At 34.3% G+C, this 19,133-nt stretch overlaps 1 protein-coding gene across 1 annotated transcript; it reads left to right on the top strand.

The window, feature by feature from the left end:
• The first annotated feature begins 770 nt into the window (after nt 1-770).
• Nucleotides 771-17,069, top strand: LOC138314898 (hydroxyacylglutathione hydrolase, mitochondrial-like). The gene is made up of 10 exons (XM_069255512.1): nt 771-894; nt 2,411-2,657; nt 5,957-6,138; nt 7,277-7,341; nt 9,624-9,741; nt 11,477-11,582; nt 12,094-12,197; nt 12,629-12,730; nt 13,702-13,781; nt 15,045-17,069. Exons 2-10 carry the CDS (start codon nt 2,597-2,599, stop codon nt 15,130-15,132), a joined length of 906 nt encoding a protein of 301 aa, XP_069111613.1. The 5' UTR covers nt 771-894; nt 2,411-2,596; the 3' UTR covers nt 15,133-17,069.
• Nucleotides 17,070-19,133: the final 2,064 nt, after the last annotated feature.

The following is a 19,133-nucleotide window of genomic DNA, read 5'->3' as shown; positions in this document are numbered from 1 at the left end:
ATTGGATAGCATATTTGTATGGTATCAATAGCATCATTGTATGGTTGTGATTCAAAATTAAACTTTGGGAGTCAATTTTGCTTATTTTTCTGATTGTCAGAGTCTTGTGATAATTACTAACAAAAAACCAGGTGAGCGATACAGGCCCTCTGGGCCTCTTGTTTTAATATGTCATTTGATATTTTATCTTATGATCAACCTCATTTTATTGATACCATGTTTTTTTTATGTATTAGTATCCTTCCAGATACAAGCAACCACCACCTGTTGTCAGGTATGGGGCCCCCAAACCGTCAGCAGTGGTGTGTTGTAGTATGATGGTGGGTGTGTTATTTCGGTCGTAAAACCAGAAAGAATTATAGTGAATTTCATTTTGTTACGTTACACATGCCATCCAGAACTTAGACTGCTTCATTCTTTAAGCCAGTATAAATGTTCTATTATTAGCATGTCCCATTTAAAGGTCCCTTCTGCAAAGATGGTTCCTGTCTCTCCTGTGCTATTGCTCCTAAATAGGGTTCCTTTATAGTAAACCATACCTATATTAGTTCCTATTTCTAGGGCACTACCAGTTCTAGAGCGGTTGTCTCCGTGATATTTTTATCGTTAAATTATCTTTAAAAATGTCCAATTGAGAAATGCCAGGTGTCATTTAACAAAGCGGGGGAGTATGTAGCCAGGTGTTGTTTACATCATTTTAAATCATCGCGCCATTCGTCATTTAAATGTATGTAAAGTGCACGTGCCGCACGGACCACTTGTCTACACTCTATCACCGGCCTCTCCCCACCGCACTCTCACTTCACCTCTCGACTGCAGGAACGGAAGGAACGGACGTCCCTGTCGAGCTAAACCCCAGCATCCACCATTGCCACAAAGAGCCAAGAAGCCCTGGTAAGTATCTGTATGAAAGTGTTCATTAAACGTATTCATCATATAAATATAATATGTCCATTTCTGTCCATTTATATCATCGTGTGAATGACGTGTGAGAGAACTTATACTTTTATACTTTATCTGCTTTGCAGGTCTTCGTACCAATAAATATATATTTGTACAAAAGACAGCGTCCCTTGTTATTTTGGGAGCCCATGCTACATATATAAACTATGTACATGTATATGTAAATACCATCCACTTAAAGGCATTTCCCTGTAAATATCATCCAGCTAAATGAGATTTACTATATAAACTATATGTAAATGTCATCCACCTAAAGGCGTTTCCTTATATTTTCTATGTGTTAATATCATCCTCCTAAAGAAATTTTACTATATAAACTATGTGTAAAATACGGTGGCTTGGAACGGACATGAAATAATTATTTTTTCGCACGAAGGTCAAACTGATCGCTACGCCCGTCGTTTTAGAAACCTGAAAACGTGGGATTTTGAACTTCAGAATGACGCGCGAAATTTACAAAAAAAAAAACACCTTATATCAATGTATTAAGAGGTGACTGTACTTTGCATCCAGATGCATACATTTTGAAATTTCTTGATAATAAAGTTGATAATTTGCATTGAAGTTTTTTTAGTGTTTTTTTTTCTCATAAACATGAAGCGAAATTTGATGTTTTATCCAACTTATTAAATTGTCATGACTAATTTTTGTCTGAAAATTATTATTTTGCCGTGTATGTGAATGTTAATTTTAGTAATATGCATAGATTTCGGAATTTGTTCAGAAAACTGTATGATAATAAATTTCAAAATCTCCCATGTATAAATAGAGAGTCTGGTGCATCCACGTCTCAATTTTGTATGTCACACATGTATGTTTGCCTAATACTTTTGGCAGACATTGTATACTGGTCAATGTTTTACAACGGTTTAGAGTATGATGTACAACTTAAATAAAACATTTTAATATCGTTTAAAGGTGACAATCATAGAAAAGTCAAAATACTTGTATATATATATATATGTATAAATTAACGTCAGCAATTTTGCCGAATTTCAAATCTTTACTGTGTATTGGTTGGATGTTTTCAATAATATGTATTTTGTTCTTCATTATAGCACACATATGTACAGGGCCTACAAATTCAATGTACATATATATATTGGGATATTTTGTTACGTTATTACACAATTCATGTACATTAATAACTTGTTAACACAAAGAAAGTCGCAAACAGGCCTACACATTCATGTATGCATACCCGTATGTTTGTCGTTTCCATACATACTGTACAGAATCCTTTACATTGTATTTCATTAGATAAAACAGACGGTTTGAGATTATATCCTTTAAAACATTAACTTATTACACTTGTACAAAAAACATGCTAATTCTACACACATACATTTGTACAGTAACCATACATGTAGATCAATTTAATAAGCTACGATACATGATTTTTATAAATGGATTAGTCTATTAATATATTTTATGTGTTGCATTGTAGTCTTATTATTAGGAACATCAAAATTCTGGCTGACGTACGCACAGAAACATGTTAGGTGAGTTTCTGCTACGCGTGTCGACTGCAACAGTGTATTCAGGAAAATATAGTCGATAAACAGTACTCCGCCATTGGTTTACGACAGTACCCGGAAGTAGATATTATGAACGACCAACTTCCGACACACTCATGTTGAAAGTTGTTCGCCGGCTAGCCGTAGTGAAATCGGCTCTTAAACCCATATCAGATGGTGAGTAGAACTATTTAAATATTGTTTTGGTGACATTTTTTTTCAATTTGCCAGTGGCTATTTTGACTGCCTTTGCGAATGAATTGTCCTGAGTTAGTATTAGTTTTACTGATCACGACATACCGTCATATAACGTTAGCGTGGAGACTGCTTTTTGTTTTGTCTTTTCACTTGTGTATATTATTGGGTCATTTTCTGGACCGAGATCGCTGTGTTTTGGATATAGCATACATAAAATTCCCAGGAATTCCCAGGTGTGTTACTGTAAGCTGATTTTGATAAGATATGAGTACAAGCTATAAAATGTTCAACGTGAATCACTACTATACATAAAAAGAAAAGAAAAACTTTTTTATATATAGTTTCTATATAGGCCTACGTATAAGGTTATTGTGTATATATATATATATATATAAGCCAGTGATCTTATTCAATACATTTCAGGGGCCTGTACCTTTTCAATTGGGAAATTGGGAAAACGCTACATTTCATCTTTCTTTGAAACATGTACATGTAGTAATATGTAAATTATGGACACTTGAGGCAAACATTTGCCTCTATATCCATATTTAAAATTAATACATTGGAATAGATCTAATCATTTTGAATAGAAAATATTCATGTCCTTTGGCAAAATGAGTGTCAATGAACTACGGAGAACAATTTAAGTAATGTTAAGTAATGTTAACATAACAAAATTACTGTTCTTTTACATAGAACTCATTTTAGGTAGACAAACTATTACCCTTCTCCATGGTAGACCGCGAATGCAGTCGAAAAATACCTCGGTTTCCATGGATTTTAAGTAATTGCCTCGTCCACCAGCTTTTGTTCACTTTCTCTTTCGCATTTAGTTAAGTCGTTACAGATTTTTACCATAGAAATCTCTGATTATTCTTTATCTTCTTGATGTTCCTGAATAATGATTTCTTTGTTTTCAAAGAATCAAGTCGCACAAGGACTGGACGGCATTTGGTATTTGCATCTTGTTTCCTTAGTGGAATAACCTTTGGCCTCCCTTGCTTTCTGTTTATAACCTCTAACAAATCCTGTACAACAGCTGTATCAGCCTCCATGCGTTTTCGCCCATCATGTTCTGGCCATGGTTGTTCTTTGATGCCAAACATATTTTAGAGTTTTTCTTTCTTTGGGAAGATACATATCATATTTTCATAAAATTGGGAAAATACAGCAAATTTTCTCTTTGGAAAGGGGCCTATGCATTACATTACGGGGTATATGTATATTTTATTGTACTCAATGTACTCTACATGTACAGTACAATGTTGCTTTATAAACATGCAAAAATCCTTCTAGGCCTACATGTACAGTGTACAGGTATACATATAGGCTTATCATATAGAAGACAGTTATGTTTAAATAATTTAACATTTAAATTATTTTGAAATCTGTAATGTTCACATATTCTGCACAATACGTGTATGTATGTATAGTAATTGCAATTTATTTATTTCGATCAATTTACGTGCAGGTACACGGGTATGAACATATACATATATATGGGTTGCTTTGATTTGTCTCTACAATTTGAAAGGACTATACACTTGTAGATACATGTACATTGTACATGTGTATGAATGGACGTATTTTAAAGTGAAAGCCAATGTATAGAGATTAATATTTAGCCCACCATCATGAGATGGTGGGCTTTGCAAATCGCTTTTTGTCCGTGGTCCGTCCTTCCGTCCGTTAACAATTCTTGTTATCGCTATTTCTCAGAAAGCACTGAAGGGATCTGTCTCACATTTCATATGTAGGTTTCCCTAGGGCCCTAGTTCTGCATATTGCATTTTGGGACCAATCGGTCAACAAGATGGCCGCCAGGCAGCCATCTTGGATTTTGATAGTTAAAGTTTGTTATCGCTATTTCTCACAAATTACGGAAGGGATCTTTCTCAAATTTCATATGTAGGTTCCCCTAGGGCCCTAGTTGTGCATATTGCGTTTTGGGACCGATCGGTCAACAAGATGGCCGCCATCTTGGATTTTGATAGTTAAAGATTGTTATCGCTATATCTCACAAATTACGGAAGGGATCTTTCTCAAATTTCATATGTAGGTTCCCCTAGGGCTCTAGTTGTGCATATTGCGTTTTGGGACCGATCGGTCAACAAGATGGCCGCCAGACAGCCATCTTGGATTTTGATAGTTAAAGTTTGTTATCGCTATTTCTCACAAAGTACGGAAGGGATCTTTCTCAAATTTAATATGTAGGTTCCCCTAGGGCCCTAGTTGTGCATATTGCGTTTTGCGACCGATCGGTCAACAAGATGGCCGCCATCTTGGATTTTGATAGTTAAAGATTGTTATCGCTATATCTCACAAATTACGGAAGGGATCTTTCTCAAATTTCATATGTAGGTTCCCCTAGGGCTCTAGTTGTGCATATTGCATTTTGGGACCGATCAGTCAACAAGATGGCCGCCAGGCAGCCATCTTGGATTTTTATAGTTAAAGTTTGTTATCACTATATCTCACAAAGTACTGAAGGGATCTTTCTCAAATTTCATATGTAGGTTCCCCTAGGGCTCTAGTTGTGCATAATGCGTTTTTGGATTGATCGGTCAACAAAATGGCGGTCAGTCAGCCATCTTGGATTTTGATAGTTTAAGGTTGTTATCGCTATTTCTCACAAAGTATTGAAGGGATCTGTCTCAAATTTCATATCCATATATAGGTTCCCCTAGGGCTCTAGTTGTGCATAATGCGTTTTTGGATCGATCGGTCAACAAAATGGCCGCCAGTCAGCCATCTTGGATTTTGATAGTTTAAGGTTGTTATCGCTATTTCTCACAAAGTATTGAAGGGATCTGTCTCAAATTTCATATCCATATATAGGTTCCCCTAGGGCCCTAGTTGTGCATATTTCGATTTGGGACCGATCGATCAACAAGATGGCCGCCAAGGAGCCATCTTGTATTTTGATAGTTGAAGTTTGTTACTGCTGTTTCTCAGAAAGTACTGAAGCGATCTGTCTCAAATTTTATATGTAGTATGTTTGCAAAAGTTTTAAAAGCAGAGAAAAGATCCCTCTTTCCATTGTCAGACATAGATCATTCATTGGTGGGCGCCAAGATCCCTCTAGGATCTCTTGTTTTTAAATTTGATTTAAATATACATGTACATACAATTCTTATCCTGAATCAGGATACAAATTATATTTATTTAAATGATGTGATTGTATGTATTTTTAAAAAAATGATACGTTCACTATTTTTTGTTAGGCAGATATTTTTTTAATTGAATTGATCTATTTATTTCATTGATGTTTTGTTTAGTGATCTCAGTTCGTCATTGTGGCACTGCTGGTCAACTCCAATACCACTCCAAGCCGCTGACATTTAGCCAAGTCGACATGAAAATTCTACTCCTCCCTGCTCTTGAGGACAATTACATGTACCTCCTTATAGATGAAGACACACAAGAATGTGCGTGTGTAGACCCTGTGGAACCTGACAAGGTTAATATTCCTACACAATATCCCAGATCGTACATTAAAAATCTGTAAAGTATATTATTTCATTTTCGCTTGCGAATAATTTCAGTCAAATTCAAAAACTGTTTGTAATGTGAAATTTTTATGTTATATCTAATTTCTATACAATTTGTATGTATACATTTTGATTGTAACAAAGTTACAGGGGAGTATTCTGTACATTATATTTGCCTATTACAATATTACAGAGTTATCTGCCCTTGTGGGTAGATATCAATTGTGACTTCATGTGTATGACATCATGTGTATGCGAGTGTAATGTCATACTTTTTCAGAGAAAATGACATAAAAAAATGATGCACAATGGATACCTACCCGCAAGTGAGCTATTAATTCTGTCATGCAAACACAGAATACTGGATTCAGGTTGTCTGTATGTGTTTGACCGTCTGTAGACACAACAATCAACCAACTACTTCTCCTAAACTACTGTACGGATTTCATTGAAACTTGAATTGGTGGCAATCTGTATGCCATATACCGAAGATGTGCATTATCTACAGTATATTGGAACATGATAGAGTTATGCCCCTTTGTTAAAAAATGAGTTAGCCTCTACGATGATAGTTCTAGTTAGTACTGTCACAGCTTAAATACATATGATTATATCTTTTAGCTTTGTTTAGTAAGACAAAACCTTCACATTTCAATTTTTTTCTACGAAAAGTTTGAGAATTTTTTTTTTAGGCCACCTGAGACAAAGTCTGAAGTGACCAATGCTAATCACCTTTTGTGTAAATATAGCTTTATCAGTCCTGCATCCTGTCTTGTTTTGATCCATTGAGATTTTATAGGAAGACAAGTGCCATTTTATATATCCCAGACAAACATTTGTAATTTTGTTATTCTGTGCAGGTTACATTGAGATTTTATAGGAAGACAAGTGCCATTTTATATATCCCAGACATACATTTGTAATTTTGTTATTCTGTACAGGTTACATTGAGATTTTATATGAAGACAAGTGCCATTTTATATATATCCCAGACATACATTTGTAATTTTGTTATTCTGTACAGGTTACATTGAGATTTTATATGAAGACAAGTGCCATTTTATATATATCCCAGACATACATTTGTAATTTTGTTATTCTGTACAGGTTTTAAGTGCTGTGAAGGAGGGAGGATTCAACCTAACCACAGTAATGACAACACACCACCATTGGTTTGTATATCTTTATTGGGATCTGGGTGTATAACCACCGTTGTAACCTAATATGATTTTCTTACACCATAATTTCAAAGGCATGTACATTTTAAATTGGATGTATCGATCTATATATATCTTATAGAAAGTTTTTCTGTGTTTGGGGAAATATTTCAACATAAAATTAGGAAAATACAACAAAATTTCTCAAGGGAAGGGGCCTTTATTTGGCCCCAAGTGTATGTAAACAAATCACTGACTTATATGTTCTTTTTTTAGGTCACCTGAGACGAAGTCTCAAGTGACCTATTCTAATCGCCTTTTGTCCGTCGTCGTCCGTCGTATGTCCGTAAACAATTTACATTTTCGACTTCTTCTCCAAAACTGCTGAAGCAATTTCAATGAAATTTTGCACAAACCTTCTAAGGCATAAGGCCAATCAAAATTGTGAATTATATGGTCCCCACCCCCCAGGGGGCTGTGGGAGGGGCCAAAAGGGGTAAAATTGAGTAAAATTTCAAAAATCTTCTTCTCTACTCACAGATGTGGTAGAATCAAATACTCTTCATAGATAGAAAGGTCTTGAGGTCCTTTACAAAAACTGTGAATTATATGACCCTGAGGTGTCTAGTTTCCCCCTGGGGAGGAGGTTAAGTTTACTATATAGTTTATATTGGGAAAACACATTTTTGAGCATTATTTGGTCATTTGTGATAGGAAATGAGTCAAATGTTGTCAGAATTATCAGTATGAGATGGCCATTTAATCCTATTAACAAATTTTCCATGACTGACCCCCAGGGGCCTTAGGGGCGGGGTCAAAAGGGGTCAAATAGGCTAAAACTTCAAAAATCTTCTTCTGAAATTATGGAAATGGTAGAATCAAATACTTTTCATAAATAGAAAGGTCTTGAGGTCCTTTACAAAAATTGTGAATTATATGACCCTGGGATCTCACGTTTCCCCCTGGTGAGGGGGTCAAGTTTACTATAGTTTATATAGGGAAAACACATTTATGAGCATTTTTTGCTCAATTTTCATTGGAAACGAGTCAAACTTGGTTAGATTTATTAGTCTGAGATAGCATTTTAACATCATATCCATATTGGTCCTGGCCGACCCCCCTGGGGGTAGAGTGGTGGGGTTAAAAAAGGTCAAATAGACTGAAACTTCAAAATATTCTTCTAAAATTCTGGAAATGGTAGAATCAAATACTTTTCATAAATAGAAAGGTCTTAAGGTCCTTTACAAAAATTGTGAATTATATGACCCTGGGGTGACACGTTTCCCCTTGGGGAGGGGGTCAAGTTCACTATAGTTTATATAGGGAAAACACACTTATGAGCATTTTTTGCTCAATTTTCATTGGAAACGAGTCAAACTTGGTTAGAATTATTAGCCTGAGATAGCATTTTAACATCATATCCATATTGGTCCAGGCCGACCCCCTGGGGGCAGAGGGGCGGGGCCAAAAAAGGGTCAAATAGGCTAAAACTTCAAAAATCTTCTAAAATTCTGGAAATAGTAGAATCAAATAATTATAGATGGAAAGGTCTTAAGGTGTTTTATAAGAATTGTGAATTATATGACCTTGGGGTCTCACGTTACCCCCTGGGGAGGGGTCAAGTTTACTTTAGTTTATATAGGAAAAATATATTTGTGAACATTATTTGCCCAATTTTCATAGGAAATTAGTCAAACTTGATTAGAATTATTAGCCTAAGATATAGCATTTTAACATCCATATCCGTCCTCGATGACCCCCTGGGGGACCAGAGGGGCAGGACCAAACAGGGTCAAAATCATTAAAATTTCAAAAAATACCTCTAAGTTCACAGGTTTGATGGAAGCAAATACTCTTCATAGTCTAAAAAGTCAAATTTATAAATCACTGACCAACTTCAAGGCCCAGCATGTAGTGTTTATATGTCTTTAATTTGTTTCATTACCGGTATATATTCTAACTGAGGTGACCGTTAAGGCCCATGGGCCTCTTGTTTCTGATTTATGTTAGAAGACATGTACAGAAATTTGCTGCTGCATTGTATTGCAAATGCCTAGTTAATACATTTTTTGTGAAAGAAAATTAGCACTTTTCAAAATTTACAATGTCTATTAATTTGCTGGCCATGGATGGTGAAAAGTCTTTGACAGCAAAAGATAAAAAGTAAGAGTGTTTTGCAGGTCTGCACATCTAATTTGCAGCCATGAAATGGTTCAAATACATATTGTAAAAACTGGTATAAAGTAGTTAGCCCCCTTTTACTTGGTATTTTGATATCAATTTATATATATTTTCAGGGATCATGCCGGTGGTAATGAAGAACTACTTAAGAAGGCACCAGGTCTCAAGGTTTTCGGTGGAGATGATCGAATCGGCGCCCTTACTAAGAAAGTAGTTCAGGATGATGAGTTTAAGGTCTGTCAAATACAAGAGTTGCATGTAAAATTGTAAATTACTTTTCAAAACAATCTCTTATTAACATGGGCATGCAAATTATGTAAAATGAAAATAAATTTTCTTTAAGACAATAATAACATAAGAAAATATACATATTAAACCTAAGATGAGGTAACAACACAATAAACAAATGCAAGATTCCCTTTGTAATCTTTGTTAATGGTGAATATTTCTTGTCAGTGTTTTGTTGTCTGGCACAGTGACTGATCATGATAGTCAACTAATGTGCACTATAAGGACAAGGTCAGGAAACATAATACAACCTACATTATGAAATTTTTTATTTGATTTATTTTAATTCGATTGTCCAGAAGGTGATAATAAGTGTTGATTTATCGGTAAGCTAACAACTTTTACGACTCCTTAAAATTATCAATCTCGTTTGATATTCCTATTTTAAAATTTAAAAGCCATGTCTGAAAGGTAGCGGCCTTTAAAATCCTTCAGAAAAAGAACAATGATCCTGTATTCAGAAAATATATTTCTTGGCATAACAAACCAAGTGAGCAATACAGTCCTTATCTTGGACTCTTCATTTGGTACTCCGACTTTCTTCCAGTAACAAACCTGGTACATCCTTAAATGACCCTGGCTGTTCATGTGATGTTGAACTACATTTTACAAAACCAAAACCAAATTGTGGTGTATAATTGTAAAAATGATCAAAATCATCAAATTAAAGACTATAATTTACATGATCACATACAGGGTGTCCCAAAAAACATGTTCCGAGTATGACGCTTTATAAAAAATGTTTTGATAGACGGAGGAATTTGATCTATTTACCATTAGAAAGATAGCGATCTGTTCTGTACAACAATACATAACAACCTAGACAAATACCTTTTTGTTAATACTTATATTGAAAATCGAGAGAAAGTCATATTTCGCTAATTTTGCGATTTGTTCAGAAAACCAATAACTTTTAGTTAAAGAAAAGGCGCGAGATGCCCACCCTTCTTTTCGATGAAAGATGAATTCTGTCCCTGAAATTCCTTACCACCTCACAATTCTGTAAATCTGCTTGCTTGAGATGGACAGCATACCTGGATGAAATTTTCATAAAGTTTCAATTACTAAAGTAGGGGATTTTCCGACCACATTGTAGATTTTAATAACTTCAGTCTGAATCATCATGGTGCTAGAAACTCATCAAAAGTGACATCATCGATTATTTCATCATTTCTATTATAACGTCATCACACATTATGACAATGTAATCTGTACATTTGTACCCAATTAAGTTAAATGTGGATTCTACTACTTTCCACATTTTGAATTTTCATAAAAAGTTTAGTATTGCAAAATTTATTACTCATCAAAGTCGGGACATGCTTTTTTGGACACCCTGTACATAACAATACATCATAATTTCTGCTCTTTGATACTTCTGGTTTATGTTATGAGAACATAGCTACAACTAAACCTTGTTATCTCGATTTTTCTCATGGTATTTCACTTACAGTCAGACCTGTATATAAAGACCACTCAAAGGGAAAAGATATCCTTGTCTTTATTGCCAAGTAATCTTCATATACACAGGTCAAGAAAATTGGGTGATCTTTGTATACAGAGGTAGTTGCTAAAACAACTGTATGAGACATTTGAACTTCTCTTGTCTTACTTCATGTCTATCTGAATTTCAGATTTATAAATTAATTTGTCATGTTTATTTTAGTCTCTCTTTTTTCAGGTTGGTAATTTAAATGTAAGATGTTTGTTTACACCTTGTCATACAAGTGGACACATCTGTTATTTTGTCACCAAAAATGGTGGTCAGGAACCAGTTGTCTTCACAGGTAAATTATTTGTGACATAAATACTATAGTATATTATGGAACACCTAAATACATATACATAAAATTGTGTGTATCAATCAGCAAGATAAAGCATATGGCACCGTTACTCACCATAACAGTTGTAAATCAACATTTTAACATGAAATTTTATGAAAGGTATGCTCCACTAGTGACAAATAGTATTTTTTCTCAATCAAAAACAGGATTAGTCGAATAAGAACTTTTCTTCGGTTACAAAAGTTGCTTACTTTATATCATTACCGCCATTGAAAAGTTTGAGCTTCTAATTTACTTCAAGATAAAAATGTTAAAAATAGTTAATTGCATCCCAGAAAAAATTCTGTGGCACTATGCCCTATATGGAATGAAGTACTGATTGCGCATGCACGAGAGGCAAACTAAATTATTTATGTATTTTTTTGTGTTAACTAGAATGAAAAAAACATCTTTAAACATTATTGTTCATGTACTGATCAATTATCATATCAAGTTGTTTGTTTTGTTTTCACAGGAGATACATTATTTGCAGCAGGCTGTGGCAGATTTTTTGAAGGTACTGCGGACCAGATGAAAGAAGCTCTGATTGACAAACTGGGCATGCTAGACCCCCAAACTGTAATTATCAATTCCATATTACCATCCATACTTGAGGTTAAATCTAATCCAACTGAAGGTAATATTTCTTTTGAAATCATTGTATGACAAATTGTTTGAAATCTTTTCAATGTATATTTTAAATCGTTCTCGACTATTTCAAAGTTAATAAGTACACTATACACTATATTGTAGCACCAGACATGTACATCTCTGGTGTAAGGGGCAGAAACTCTTGCAAACAGAATAGAACTAATGCAAGTAGAGAATAAAAATGCTGCAATGTCAATTTCTGTGTTTTGATTAAATTCTAAATATTGGTCATTTAACTTTATTATATCGCTAAATTGTCAATACATGTATTACATATTATGTAGGCGGATAGAATAACTTAATTAAGGAAATAACATTTATGTGCACTGTACATTTTATTTATTTTTTCTATCCCACAGAAAGTTTACTGCGGTCATGAATACACTGTAAACAATCTCCGATTTTCTCTCCATGTGGAACCAGATAACCAGGTTTCTATTGCAAAAAAGGCATGGGCTGAGGTGAGTCTGTATTAATTATTACTTTGTCAGAGAAGGTAATGTTCTGTCTCCTGGCCAAGACACACCATAGTCTATAAAAGTGGTAGTTTCTACTATTGCTTAGCGCTCAGGACAAAAGGAGTAGTGGTTTGCCTATTGCCTGTATAATTTGACTGTCCATTGTCTCTAGTGGTATGGACAAGAGAGTCCACTATCGTAAAGTGATACTACATGAACATACAACAGTCTTCCAAAATATACAGTCACTCACACAAACGGATTGCATACAGGAGAGACCATCCATAAATGTCACTAGCACTAGGATGTAAAATAAATAACAAACCAACCTTACAAATATTTAATATTTTAAAGATATCTTTCGCTATATATTTTAATTTTATGAAGGTCATAAATTTCATGTGCTGCATCAACAACTGTAGATGACCTAATGTAAATTTCATTTTAAGATACTCCATCGCTGACTAATGGTATTTTTTCTCCAATAACAAAAGGAGTAGACGGATTCACATTTTTCTGCAGTTACAAAAGTTTCTTGTAATACTTTACACTATTACCATCATTGAAAAGTTTGAGCTTCTTACTGGTATTTTACTTTGGTCAAGATAAAAATATCAAAAAATAATTAATTGTGTCCAGAAAAAATCCATGGCACTATACTCTTTATGGAATGATATAGTGATTGCGCATAAACCAAAAGTAAAATAGATATTTTGTAATATTTTTTTTTTGTTAATTAGACACATACATACACGATTAAACACCAGTTAATGTTCAAATGAATGGTATCATTTATGCACTGTCGGCTGTGGAGCATCTTTAGCATTAATTTAGTTTTATTACATCATTGTTATTATTCTTTGTTGTAAGACTAAATCAATGAGCAACAAGTACATCTGTAACAGCTATATAAATAATTGTTAAATCTTTTATTTCCATAATAATTTATATCTGTGAATATGATTATATTTCAGGAGCAACGGAGCAAGCAATTGCCAACTATACCAACTACAATTGAAGAAGAATTTAAATTTAATCCTTTCATGAGATTAAAGTAAGTATGAATTAACATGTGTATACATGATAATGGATTAATTTACTTTTATACATGTATCTATCTAGCTGTTTCTCCCATACTTGACAGGGTTATCCAGTAGTTGCTAGGGAAAAGATAACTCTGTCTTTTACAGAGTTAAGGAAGAGATAGCTCACTCATACAAAAACTTAATACACCAATCATTAATAGATACAGCACTTATTTTTAACATCATCATCAGCTTTGATGCATTTCAACATTCTTGTAGTAATGACAAGATGATAATGTGTTTGATCAATAAGAATTTCATCATTTTTGTTTAAAATGGGTCTGTCAGGTGGATAGCAATATCTCTAACCTGGTGAAAGATGTTTGCTTTCTCTCATACTTCACAGGGATATCCTGTGGTTGCTAGGGAAAAGATGACTCATCTTACACAAGGGAATGTAAGACAGCTCACAAGTCATAGACAATTACATGATGTCATCAATACATATCCTTATTAAACCACAGAATGTATTGTCGATGACATATTAAATGTTGACGCATAACAAGGTTCCTGTGATGAGTGCACAATGAAAAAGCCAGAAGGCAACTGATATTTCATAAGTATGGGAGAATCAAACATAGATCTGTCAAGTGGGCAGGGATATCTCAACGAGAGTGAAAGATTTTTGCCATCGACCCTCAGTTAGCCTTGGGTTGATAAATCAAAATCTTTCACTTGGGTTGAAATATTCCTGTCTACTTGACTGACCCATGTTACATTCTATTAATCCTCCCATACTTCACAGGGATATCTTGTGGTTGCTAATTAGGAAAAGATAACTCTATATAATCTTACACTGGGGGGGGGGGGGGTGTAAGGCTGCTGACACACTACACAAGTACATGACGAGATATATCCCTGTGTACTTGTCGGCCCCATGTTCTATTATTCATTAGCTGGGATATATTTTGTATGGTGCTTTGATGAGGAAGCATTAGTACAAATGGCTTGGATAGTTATGTTCAGATTGAAAGCCTGATTTCTCAGAGAGAGGAAAAACTGAATCACAGTTACTACTATGCCTTATAACTACAATACCTGAAATATGTCATCGTGATACATATACATATGAGATGTTTAGTAGCTTTGATACAATATCTAATCAAACACTTCAATTACTGATCCCATTGAAATGATTGAAAGCACATGGTATATTATTTAAGTATTGAATCGTCAGGGCTAGAATATCAACTATTAATCAATAATTAATAACACTTTTATTTTATTTTTAGGGAGCCTGGAGTGATGAAGTTCACCAAAACGTCTGATCTTGTTGAAACCATGAGAGCACTAAGGCAGGCAAAAGACAACTTTAAATAGATATTATGAGTTATCTCCCTTCACAGTTGTTCCCCATCCACATGTTTCAATTTATATAATTTGTTAGATTCGAACAAAGGGTATAGTTTATTTGAATCATATACCAAAAAATAACAATGGAATTGCTCAATTTAAGAATATTAATTAAATGTACATGTTGGAGGAACTACTTCTTTATACATTTTCATGTATGATATAGAAAAAAATATCACCTATTTATATAGTTAACATTATGCAGAGGGTTAAAGGAATACTGAGAATTAAACCTTTTTGACGATTTTGTAGCTTTTTAGAAATACAATTGGAGTATACCGGTATTTGTTAGTGACTGAACAATTTAATAATGAATGGAGGTGAATTACATGTATAAGCTTGTCAAGAATTTGTTTAAAAACACATTGAAGCCTGAAAACGTTTATTGATATGGAGTGTTTAAATAGTGGGAATAATTTCATATGGACTAATGAATCATTTTCATTTTTTCTGCTTTTTTAAAATCAATGTTTTGTACCCAATTTGTAATAGTGATGAATTCAGCTGTGAATGATTTACAACATTTATGTATAAAAAGTAAAGGTGTTGATTACAAAATTAAGTAAAATAGTTGTGTAATGTTGGTTATCCATCATTACACTAAAGCTTTGCCCTGACAAGCATGAATCCGGTTTATTTTGTTTCAAGACAATTCCATAAATGCCACGATCATTTAAGGATGCTCCAGGTCTAGAAGGCAGAGGAAAGCTTTTAGTACCCAGAGAAAAAACACCAACCTGTAGTCAGTATCTGGCAACTGTTCATTGTTGGATTTGAATAGTCTGCAAAAACACACAAACATTCACACACCAGGACTCGTATGCATAAAAAAATCTTAAATGGTTAAGAATATGCTTCAGTTAAATATTCTGCTAAGCAGATTGATTTTTGTGCTAAGTATATTGTTTATCTTGTTAAGTGGCTTGCATGACTTTCCTTAACACATAAGAATATTCTTAACATTAAACAACCACCTTACCTGTCTTAAATCGTTAAGTAAGATTCTTATCTTTCCAAAATGGCCACTGCTAATGGACAGAATAATGCACCTCAACAGTTTGTAAGGGCATTGAGAAGAGAAAGAATTTTCCGGGACAGGTTTGATCCACTTCAAAACTATGACGGGTTTGAACTTTATCAAAGATTCCGGTTTGACATAGATTGGCTGTATGGAAGTCTATCCCTAAATTATCCCCAACCCAGAGAAGGAGGGCTAGTACATTGGTGGAATACTTCACTTGCTGTCCTTTGTGTATTAATTACAAAGTATGATGGAATAGTCTGTTGATTACTTTATCAAATATTCATCGTGCAACCTTTTTTTAGAATATTATTTTTCTTCTCATACATTGTAGGTCTCCAATCGAAACTTAAATAATTGCTCTATTATCAGATAAGAGAGGTTGTACTGTGTCGTACAGAGTATAAATATTGTATGATAGTGTTTAGAATATTTAAATCATCAAAATATAAATGAATACATTAACATGATGTTAACTATTTAGATCAATGTTAACTGCAAAATTTTTGTACATATCTAATTAATTATATACAGATGTACATTCATGACATGCTCAAGTGCTTTTGATTTATTTTTAGATTAAAGTGTTTAGTACTAGTTTTGCCAGAGATTTAGATTTGTACTATCTAAATTTCTGGTTTTACATAGTCTTAAGTTTATTTCATTAAGTCCAGTCGTATATAACCTGTAATGAAATGGGTTTTTTTCTGGTACTTGTCTTGATTAATGTCTTGCGGGTCACACAGCAGGATAAGGGTATATAATACCACTAGATTGAGTTACCTTCCCTTTTTCCGATCTCTGCAATGTGTGTCGACAGATATATACAGATACATGTAAAGTATATTCTACTCTTTGTATTAAATTTGCCATGTGACTATTACATGTATTGTAAGAATCTTGTTTTTTGCTCAACTGGCCCAAAGGGCCGGTGAGCTTATGTCGTGGTGCTGCGTCCATCGTTCGTCCATCCGTCAGTCCGTCGTCTGACAACATTTTTAAATCGCTACTAGTCATAGAGTTCTGCATGGAATGTAACCAAATTTCGCCAGATATATCCTTGGAAGGAAGGGTAACGGAGTTTGTGTAAATGTTGACTCTGACCCCCAGGGGCAGGAGGGGCAAGGCCCAATAGCGGAAATAGAGTTCTGCTTGGAATGTAACCAAATTTTAACAGAAACATCCTTTTGGGAAAGGGAACATTATTTGCATAGGGAAATTAGACATTATTTGCATAGGGAAATTAGAGGTAAATCTTACATTCCTTCAGAAAAGAAACAATGAACCTCTAATCAGAACATAAGTTGGCATTTCAGTAACCAGGTGAGCGATATAGGCCCTCTAGGCCTCTTGTTTTTAATGAAATGAAATTGCACTAATCAAGATTTTTGTCTTTGTTTTTTATTTTTATAACTACTTTTTCAATGTGAATTTACATGATATGTAACCATTCAGAAATTCAGCTTTTCTCGAAACCCTGAAGGGAGAATTATTCAGCTGACAGTTTATCTATAAAATGTCAGCATTCTTTACATTTGACATTGGAACATGCTTGGAAATTAAGCATGTTTTGAATTCCGTTCCTCCGTGGTCCGTCAATTAACAATTCTTGCTACCATTTTTTATGGAGGTGTGTATACACTTTCCATGATAAAATCACTTCGGTTCTCATGATAAACGGAACACTATATACCTTGGTAATCCTATCGGCAATCTCCGTAACTACGGGAGATAACTTTAACACTGTGTATTGTAATGTTGTGTATTGCACAGAGGTCAAGAACTGTCAGTAATTGCCGGTTCTCACATGCTTCACATTTTCTACACATACTTTAATTGATTTGGTTTATTTAGTTTTGCGTCCTATCAACAGCAAGGGTCATCATGTTATATTATCCCCCAATGTTATATGTTATTATATTAATTATTTGACTACAATTAGATCTTCTGACTTTTAACAGTGAGTCGGCCAGTGCCTAGTACAAGCGTTATACGTTGTGCTAGATCTAGATTTTTTTTTGTATTTGCTTATAAACTTTGAATCTGATTGTAAATAATAAACTTGATTGTTAGCAAAATCAATCAGATCATCTTCATAAGTACCCTAAATGTTTTTAATATCGGCTGTAAACGTTCTACTTGACGCATGCGCGGCGGCAGTTTGTCAGTTTTACAAAAAGCTAGCGGTTATGCTAGGCTTAGTGAAAGATTAAGTTTTTGCGACCATGAGTGAGTAAATACTGCAATATTTTTTTCCAAAATTAAATATCTACAGTAATGTTGTAACCGTTATAGTCAATGTTTACATTACGGTAGCTCATCACATTACGGTAGCTGTTCAATCAGATCGTTTATATTTCTTCAATTGAAGTACGAGATAAGTAAACAAAATCCTAACTTCCGCAGGATGTATCCTTGCGATAATAAAACCAAAACATATATCTGACTTAATGCGATACACGATAGTCACCTAGCTTACACAGAGATCTGAGAATTAGTTACAGATAATATAATCGTGGACCCACCAGAGTGTCCTAAGACCATTTTAAGACGTTTAAGAGGTCTAGATTAAAAAACGATAACAATCATACTCTACATGTTACTATATACGAGAAGGGTGGAAAACCTTGAACTCCAAATTTCTAACCCGCCTACCTTTAGCGGCTATAAAACCACATTTCTAGTACATCATCATAAAAACGGTTACTACCGTTGGAAAGAGCGATAATTTTCCTTTCAAAATCATCCTATACATCTATACAAAGTGCCGTCATTAAGACGATATAAGCCCCATTATGTCAAACATCTTGGAAGTCATCTAATTTAAAATGCAGACTGGTTTTGTGACTGATATAATATGCATGAGCGAGGCTTCGGCTGCAATCTCATTGGCGGGCTATAAAAAGTTCACAGATGTATATGTTTGAATAGTAACGGTGAACTCCAT

The sequence above is a fragment of the Argopecten irradians genome, chromosome 2, assembly GCF_041381155.1.
Source record: "Argopecten irradians isolate NY chromosome 2, Ai_NY, whole genome shotgun sequence".
In the NCBI taxonomy this organism is placed as follows: domain Eukaryota; kingdom Metazoa; phylum Mollusca; class Bivalvia; order Pectinida; family Pectinidae; genus Argopecten; species Argopecten irradians.
This window is presented reverse-complemented; position numbering and strand designations above follow the sequence as displayed.

Excerpts from the sequence above, each read along its gene's own strand:
- LOC138314898 (XM_069255512.1), top strand. The coding sequence starts at position 2,597 with ATGTTGAAAGTTGTTCGCCGGCTAGCCGTAGTGAAATCGGCTCTTAAA. Across the intron at positions 2,658-5,956 it reads TCTTAAACCCATATCAGATG|TGATCTCAGTTCGTCATTGT; the intron begins GTGAGTAGAACT and ends TGTTTTGTTTAG. Across the intron at positions 7,342-9,623 it reads ATGACAACACACCACCATTG|GGATCATGCCGGTGGTAATG; the intron begins GTTTGTATATCT and ends ATATATTTTCAG.